Source organism: Bubalus bubalis, chromosome 4 (genome assembly GCF_019923935.1).
Source record: "Bubalus bubalis isolate 160015118507 breed Murrah chromosome 4, NDDB_SH_1, whole genome shotgun sequence".
NCBI classification, from domain to species: Eukaryota; Metazoa; Chordata; class Mammalia; order Artiodactyla; family Bovidae; genus Bubalus; species Bubalus bubalis.
In genome coordinates, this window is record NC_059160.1 from 125,709,081 (window position 1) to 125,718,238 (window position 9,158).

Below are 9,158 nucleotides of genomic sequence, written 5' to 3' on the forward strand. Positions count from 1 at the left end.
TGTTTCTACAGTACGTTTCATTATTTGTGACTGGGTAGTCCTCCTTTTTTTTTTTAATGTTTTTATTCTGTCTTAGAATATTTTGATCCTATTAATAACTCCTCCACAGGTCACTTGGAGGAAATAAAAGGATTTATGTGGCTGACCCAGCTGGGTCTCCGTGAAGTTAACCCTGTATCCACTGGAAGGGTCAGTGAGCAAAGGGTTCACACCGTCTGACCTGCCTGAAGGCCCCCTCCCACCTCCCATCTGTGTGGCCGGGTGCTTCTATGAGTTTATGTCTCAGCTCAAGCATTTCCGGAAAGCCTTCCCTGACCACCTCAGCCGAAGTAGTATCTCACCCCAGCCCTCTACCTCAGTACCCGTTTTTATTTATTTATCACTGTTTTTTTTTTTCTTTTTCATGAGGCAGATTTTTCTTTTATTCTTCAAGAAAGAAAAGCATGCAAAAGTACACAAAGGAAATGCAGAAAAATATGGTAGGGTAAAAAGCCAGAAATTTTTTTTTTTTTGCTCCACCATTTTCCCCATAACTTTTTTTTTTTTATTGATTTTCAATTGGAGGACAATTGCTTTCCAATATTGTGTTGGCTTCTACCATATATCAACATGAATCTGTCATAGCTATACCTATGTCCCCTCCCTCTTGACCCTCTCCCCCTATTCATTACTCTTATCTAAAATTCTTATTTGTCTACATGGAACCCATAATGTATGTGTTCTTCATCACCTGCAAATTAGAATGTCAACTCAAAGCCAGAAAGTTTATCTGTTGTGTTCACCACTCTCCTCGCAGTGCCTGATGCCTAGCAAGCATTCAACGTCTCCCGAATGCCTAAGTGACTCCCAAAAGGACAGTGTGATCTTACGCAGATATTGATCTTGTTTACCTTGGTTTCAAGGCTTGCAAATGCCCCTGCTTGCCGGTCCCTCTGCAGGGAGCCTGAGTCATAGCACCCTGGATACCCCTTCTGCAGGGTCCTCCTGGACGAACCATTTGCTAAACTGAAAAGGGCTCCATGTGTCATGATGTAGAATATGTATTTACTAGATTTCAGCTTTGTTTTACAGTGTATTTTTCATAGTTTTTGCTGTAAAATGGTCCTAGCGTGTGTGTGTTTATCCTTCTATGTAGGTGCTTGTGAAGAGCAAAAACTTGCCCCTGATGCATTGGAACACAGAAAACCAAAGCAGATAAAATCGCCAACTCAGGCCTACATCGATCTACCTCTTTGGAAAGATGGCCAGAGAGAGAACCCGGTAGAACCCGAAAGCTGGGAGGAGGGAACCCCAGTGAGCCCTGCTGCTGACACTCCTCAGGGGACCCCTCCAAACAGTCTGAGCAGATCCCCCCAGAGAAAGAAAACGGAGTCTGCTCTGTACGGCTGTACCATGCTGCTGGCATCAGTGGCTCTGGGCTTGGACATAAGAGAGCTCACGAAAGCACAGTCTCCCGAAGACCCATTGCCTAAGGAAGACAGGAAGAAACGTGAAGGCATCTTCCAGCGGGCACCTAAGTCTCGCCGCAGTGCCAGCCCTGCCACAAGGCTGCTGGCCGTGGGCGAGGGAGCCAGCAGCACCCCCTCACTCCCACCGTCCACCACTGCAAACCTCCTATCTGTGCCTTCCCTCTCCACCAAGTGCCTGCTGCAGACCGACGGTGAAGACTCCTTCGAGAGCAGCACACACATCTCTTGTGCCCCTCGGGTGCCCATTCCAGATCCTTGCCCTGCCTTTGGAGGGAGGGGCCAGAAGTCAACCCCCATGCCAGGACTGGAGACCAGCCGTGATGGGTGGAGAAACCCGCCTCCTTCCTTCATGGAGCTGACACGTGGGGGTGTTTCTTACGCTGCTGCTTCCAAAGAGAGAGCAGCAAGTCACCGAAGGACCATGTCTGATGGAAGTGCTCCCCAGCCCCCAGGTAGGCTACATTCATGGGTGAAAGTTCCAGACACCGCTGTAGAGACTGGACTGTAAAATTGTGTGACTCTCTGGTTCTCTTTTCCATAGGATTACATTTACAAATTTGTTTTCACTCTTTACAGAAATCTTTGCATTTTACCCTTTCATTTGACTTTCATTTAATTTTACTCTTTCATTTGACCTTAACTATCATTTAGATTCTGGGGAAAATACAACTAAATTTCAGCAACTTAAGTACTTAATAGCATTTTAAAACAAAGCAAGCATGTAGAGAGTAACTGCTCTAAGCCCCTCATGTTAGGAAGACAATCATTTGACAAAGTCTGAACCAATAATTAATGGGAAAGGTGCTGCTAAAACTGGTTGTCCTACCTCTCCCGTGGTACCATGTCTTCTGCATCATCTGACTTCACTGTCCAGTTATGTTGAGATTGAGTTTGGGGGGCATAAAAATCAAATGGACAGTAGATGCTATGTGGGAATTAACTATTATTTCTTTTGTATGTAAATGTGATTACAGTCACATCAGATACAGATCATGAGGATTAAGTGAGATAATGTATATGAAAAATGCTTTTTAGATCATAAAATGTTATGCTGGGATTGGTTATGCTGCTGCTGCTGCTAAGTCGCTTCAGTCGTGTCCGACTCTGTGCGACCCCATAGACGGCAGCCCACCAGGCTCCCCCGTCCCTGGGATTCTCCAGGCAAGAACACTGGAGTGGGTAGCCATTTCCTTCTCCAATGCATGAAAATGAAAAGTGAAAGTGAAGTCACTCAGTCGTGTCTGACTCTTAGCGACCCCATGGACTGCAGCCTACCAGGCTCCTCTGTCCATGGATTTTCCAGGCAAGAGTACTGGAGTGGGGTGCCATTGCCTTCTCCGGGGATTGGTTATAAAGTGTATTAAAACTGAGGCTGCTTTCATTTGCTCTATCTTTTCCTTTATCTCTTTAAGTGTGCTACAAGTAGGCACATTTTTTCTAATATTATTTTCCATTGTCTTTAAATAAATTGGTTTATTGCTCTTTTATGATGCAATAAATATTAGTAATTTATAATTGCACATGGTGAAATCCCATCACGATAATCCCATAAGAACTTTGTTTCTTAATTTGAAGCCAATAATTATCTGCTAGAGTGGTAATAGGCCTTCCCTGGTGGCTCAGCAGTGAAGAATCCACCTGCCACTGCAAATGACATGGACTCAATCCCTGGGTCAGGAAGATCCCCTGGAGAAGGAAATGGCAACCCACTCCAGTATTCTTGCCTGGGAAACCCATGGACAGAGGAGCTTGGCGGGCTACAGTCCATGGGGTCGCAAAGAGCCGGACGCGACTGAACAACAACAGACTGGTAATAAGTCAATTCTTCAGAACAAAAAAGGGAAGGTGTAACATGTAGAAACATAGCTGCGTCCTTATTTTCATTAATTTTTTCAAATTATCAGCTGAAAGTGAATTCAGTCATATTCGCCATCATTTTACGCCTTAATTTTAGTCCAGTCTAATCCCATTCTGAAATCTCTCCTGCTTATTAAACAATTCTAATGATCATTGTTCTAAGCGTCCGATGATGATTTAGCTCTTTACAATTGTAGTTTCCACAGATTCAAGCAATCTTTCCAACTTTGAGGTACTTTTTAAGAAAAACAAACCATATATCCTAACAGCTTGTAAGGTAAGGTTTGTGTCCAGGTTCTTTTGTCAAAGCTTACTTTAAGGTGGTCACCTCAGTGAAGTCACCCAGTTTATTTTCCTCGGTATGCATCGTTTTCAATGTCTCTGTCTAATCACACACTCTCTTTGCCCATTGGTGCAGCTATCATCTCAGCCCCCGGAGCCTCTGAACTGCCCCCTGCGTGGGTTTGGGGGATGCCCCCCTCCCTGTCTGGACCTCACAGTGACCTGCCAAGTGAGGTCCCGCCTGAAAAGCAAAGAGCTGTCCATATGGTGCCTCTGCCTCACCCTCCGCCCCTAAGAAGCCGAGGAGGTGCCCTGCAAGCCTTCCCGCCGAGAGCAGAGTCTCAGCCCTCACAGGCTGGCCTTGCAGTGGGTGGTCCAGGACCAGCCCACAGCTGTCCTCTCGGCCCCAAGAAGAGAACTCAGCCCCACATGCCTTCCTTACTGGACTCCGACGTGGAAGGCCAGAGCCGGGACTGCACGGTGCCTCTGTGCAGGATGAGGAGCAGAGCGAGCCGACCATCTCTGTACGAACTCGAGAAAGAATTTCTGTCTTAAGTGCCTTCTGTTGTTTAAGCATTTCTTCTTGTTTTTTTAAGGTGAACAAATGAAAACAAGGTGTCTGCCTTTTAATCGTTTCATGCTGCTGCGTTTTCAAAGCTGTGGCCGTGTTACTGAAATAGTGATGGATGTCTAACTTCTCCAGAAAGGGAAGTCATTGCTGTTGGCTGACTGCATCGTTTGTCCACTGGATTCTTACCTAGCAACTTGAAATACCACACACGCTAGTTCCAGCAAGAACTCTACAACAAAGTGAATCTGTGTTTAAGCACAACTTTAAATGCTTTTTCTCCCCATTTATATTCTTTTCTGGTATTGTTGTCGTTCAGTCGCGCGACCCCACACACAAAAATTGTAAGAGTGCCATTTCTGTTTCCTTCTTTCCTGTTGCCTTCCTTCATTTTCTATTTCTCACTTTTCTTTTGTAACTTGTGCAACAAAAGCCAAGAATAATGCGATATTAGTGAGGAAAGGTGTCTGTTTTTAAAAATTTGATAACTAGAATAGATGCAGAGTGCTATTTAAGCTACTTAAGTTCAGCAATGGGCTTATAATGCACAATTATGTCCAAATCTCATCTAAAATATGCAATGTTTCTCTGAGAAAATTTTACTGAATGTAGTTTATAAAAGTTATAATGAATGTAACTTCTAAAAATTTTATCCATTGGAACTCCAAAGTAGATTTAAAACAAATCAGTCATTAACATTTGACTTAGACCATACGGTATACAGCTCAGACCCACTAACCTGTGGGTTCTCCCTGTAAAAAAGGTCCCCCGTCATCAGTAGCCATTGATTTGGTATCCAGAAGTGTAAAGCTTTTCTTTTGCCATGGAGTTTTTAAAAATTAATTGACACATGTATCATGCATCGTAAACATTGATGTCATTTAATTTTTATTTTCTCTATTTAAATGCATAATCATCCCAGTAACCTCAAATACAGTCAGTGAGAAACACTGCAAAGTCAAGAAACAGCAGTACTGTTAGAATTTAAGTATTTTCCAATAATAGTTATTTCACATTTCACTTAATTGTGGATAAGTGTTAGATATCTGCTGGGTGAGATAAGTTGCTGTCTTAGAAAGGAAAAATATAGATTATTTTCAGATGTGGATTTATAAAATGAATCTTTGGATAGCAGATCAGATTTTTAAATGATTTAAAATTATTTTATGAGCCACTTTTATGAATTATACAGATATGCTACAAATAGACTACTGAGTTATCAAGCTATGAAATGGCTATCCAGGAGCTTGGTAAACTTGTCTGGGTTCGTCTGTTAAGTATATTATGCTTCTATCATTAGAATATGATTATTCAGATGACAGATATAACTATCTTAAATTTTCCATACAGTGAAAAACTTTAATTGCAAATATTACTTGTTACTTCATTTAAAATTTTTCCTTGGTTAAGAGTTACTGAATAATTGAAAGGTCAGCAATTTAAATTAAATCAAGTGTGATAAAATATCTACCTATAGTAGATTTTAAAAAAGTAAAATTGTATTATTTAGCCATTTTGGAACATCTTAGTCATCTAACAAGTATGCCCCAGCAAATAAAGAACAGGACATGAAAGGATTATGTTAATGTAAGCACATTTTGCCCTAAAGAAAACAGGCTTGTATTTAAGATTCTTGCAGCAAAATCTCAGGTACTTAATTACATTTTGTTGTGTTATGGTCCATTCTGTGATTTGACTTCCCTTTGGGGTAGCTGTTGAATTATGTAACAGAGATTTGGTTTCTTCAAAATTGTATCACACTTGAAAATATGGTTGACTACTTCATACTCAGTCACATGGGGGCATGTAACTTCCAACTAAAAGTAAAGGAAATATGTGCCTACAATAATACATGAAACATGAAATATAGAAATTATTTTTCAGTTTTGCTTCTACCAAAACACTGTGTACATGTGTGTGTGTGGCGTGTGTGTGTGGCGTGGCGTGTGAGGGTGGGAGAGTGATGGCTATCCATCTGTCTTGTTCCTCTACTCTGTTCCTGTTGGCTTTATTTTCGTCAACTTTACATTATGAATTTAGAAATGAAGCTATATTAAAAAGACAATTTTGATAAAAGGACTCAATCTCACATGTTACTGCAGATAGTTATTTTTTGCTGAGATCCACTGTACATCTGTGATTTTCTATGTATATTAGTATACTTAGCAGAATCTGGTTATTTATTTTCATATAGACTTAATAGCTCACTGAAAGATAAATTAAACTGATTCTTATTAGTCAACAATTAAGGTGCTCCCACTGCAGAGATTTGAGGCCTGGGCCTGATATGCTGTATTATGAAGCTTTGTGACTGAAAAAGATGTTTACATATGTTGTCTATTTTTTTAATAAACTTTTTTTTTATAGCTTGTCTATTTGCTCAGTAGCTTTGGTCTACTCCTGATGATTGTGACTAGTTTGTAATTGTTTATTTTTTATTCAATAAGGGAAAGTATGTTCATAAGATTATTAATAAGCCAGGTATTAACCTGCTAAATTGATTAAATAGAAGGATCATGAAATGAGCCATGGGATTAAATATCTTTTTTAAAGTATGATGAAATGCTTTATTTCAAATGTTGTTTGGTTTACATGTGCATTAAAACATTGCTTTTAATTTCACTGTGAGAATTCTTCAACTCTAGCTTTTCAGAAGGCACGTTTTCTCAGAGTGAATTACTATATGAAGTAAATATCAGTTAATGCTAGAGGGATGTGGTTAATGAGACATGTTCATTATTAGCATGTTTAAATCAGAAGAATTTCAAAAAACAACGTAACCGCTGGTGATTCTTGGTGAAAAAAGACTTGAGTGAATTAGGAAAGAAGCCAATAGCATTTCATGCAGATCAAGGCAACAAATTATCATATAAGTGGGAGAAACATGTAACATCTATTGTATAGCTGCTAAGTGTTAAGGCCTCTCCTAGGTGCCATATAAGACACTTCCTTTAATTCTCTTTAGCAGAGTTTGTGAGGGAGGTAGTAGTATCCCTATTTTATTAGATATAAAACAGGCAGAGAAATTCAATAAACTTCCAAAGACCCACCAACATTTACCTGTTCACAGCGGTTGTATAGTATAGAAGACAGACACCTCTGCAGGGTGACTTTGTAAATGGGATCCAAAGCTAAAAGGTAATTTTTCACTCATCAAAAAGTTCAAAATTCTAGGGTTCTCCCTGGTGGTCAAGTGGTTAAGACTTGGAGCTTCCAAAGCAGGGCGTGCAGGTTCAATCCCTGGTCAGGGAACTAAGATCCCATATTCCTTGCAGGTGGTCAAGATATTAAGGGAAAAAATTTTTAATTCTAGAAATGGATGAATTCTTAAAGACAAAGTGAACAGTGTAATATGGTGGGATACTTCCTAAGTAATTGTAAAATGAAAGTACTACAAACTGCATATCTAATAGATCAGCTCAGATAAAAGTAGGATTCTGTTCAATGGGTTTTTGTTTTTTCTTTTTCAATGGATTTGTAAGTATGGTGAAATTATTTAAGAACTGCAATATAAATATAAAATATTTGGGCTTAAGCTGTCTGTACTCTTCTGAAAAGGTCAATATGCTAAAACATGAGACTTTTATGAGTGAAACAATGTAATAAGTACCATACAGCAGAGCAAAATTTTGTTGTTGTTTAGCAAAAAATAAACTGAATTAAGGACTTTCCATAGCCACTGGGAAAAACTAAAGGAATTCAGTGATGGGCAAGAGACACATCAGCTGTGTACTTTGCTGCATGGTTCTTAAGATCCAGGAAAACAGACATTGAGAAGCTAAGCAGGGCCAGTTTTGTGGGTTCATGCCTTGGGCGTCACCCTCGGAATAGTCCCTGAGCTTGATTTTAATGCTTTGCTAACACCATCTTGAATCCTTAAGGGATCTTGAACATGAGGCCCCTCATTTTTATTTTGCCCTGGGCCCGACAAATTCTGTGGCCAAACCTGACTACCGGGCTTCCCTGTAGCTCAAATGGTAAAGAATCTGCCTGCAGGGCAGCAGACCTGGGTTCAGTCTCTGGGTTGGGAAGATCCCCTGGAGAAGGCAATAGCAATCCACTCCAGTGTTCTCGCCTGGAGAATCCCATGGACAGAGGCACCTGGTGGGCTACAGTCCATGGGGGTCGCAAAAAGTTGGACATGAGCGACTGAGACACTGACAACGAGTGAAGAGGTGTTATAAAAGGTGAAGCAGTTGCTGCTCAGTAATGGCACCCCTCTCCAGTACTCTTGCCTGGAAAATCCCATGGACGGAGGAGCCTGGGAGGCTGCAGTCCATGGGGTCGCTAAGAGTCGGACACGACTGAGCGACTTCACTTTCCCTTTTCACTTTCATGCACTGGAGAAGGCAATGGCAACCCACTCCAGTGTTCTTGCCTGGAGAATCCCAGGGACAGGGAAGCCTGGTGGGCTGCCGTCTCTGGGGTCGCACAGAGTCGGACACGACTGAAGCGACTTAGCAGCAGCACTGCAGAGCAGACCTGACTGGGGTGTCAGAAACCAGGGTAAGAGGCGATCCCTGGAGAGTTGCTAGCTCGTGACTCAAGTCATGTTCTCTTGGTAGTTTCAGGATTTCTTCTTTGCCTTTCAGCATTTTTACCGTGGTCTGTCTTGGTGTGGATCTCTGCATATATCATACTTAGAGATTTTTAATTTCTTGGATGTGTAGTTTTTTTTTTCCAGCAAATTTGGGGTTTTCAGCCATAATTTCTTCAAATATTTTTTCTGCTCCTTTTACTCTCTCCTGGGACTCTTATTACACCTAAATCGGTGTACTTACTGGTGTCCCACATTTCTCTAAGGCCCTGTTCATTTTCATTCATTCTTCTCTTTCTGTTTTCAGATTACATAATCTATATTGAGGGCAAGAGGAGAAGGGGGCAATGGGAGATGGTTGGATGGTATCATCAACTCCATGGACACGAGTTTGAGCAAACTCAGGGAGATAGTGAACAACAGGGAAGCCTGGCATGCTGAGTCC

At 41.2% G+C, this 9,158-nt stretch overlaps 1 protein-coding gene across 2 annotated transcripts in view; it reads left to right on the forward strand.

Moving 5' to 3' along the window:
- MAP3K21 (mitogen-activated protein kinase kinase kinase 21) overlaps window positions 1-6,542 on the forward strand; it is a 59,242-nt gene extending 52,700 nt beyond the window's left edge. Inside the window, exons 9-10 of one of the 2 annotated variants that reach the window (XM_006049846.4) lie at window positions 1,136-1,921; window positions 4,205-6,542. In XM_006049846.4, the coding sequence (XP_006049908.2) occupies window positions 1,136-1,921; window positions 4,205-4,302 (884 nt within the window). In that variant the 3' untranslated portion in view covers window positions 4,303-6,542. Of the gene's footprint in view, window positions 1-1,135; window positions 1,922-3,744 lie in introns of both variants that reach the window. The other variant, XM_006049845.4, reaches the window with a different exon arrangement.
- Window positions 6,543-9,158: the final 2,616 nt, after the last annotated feature.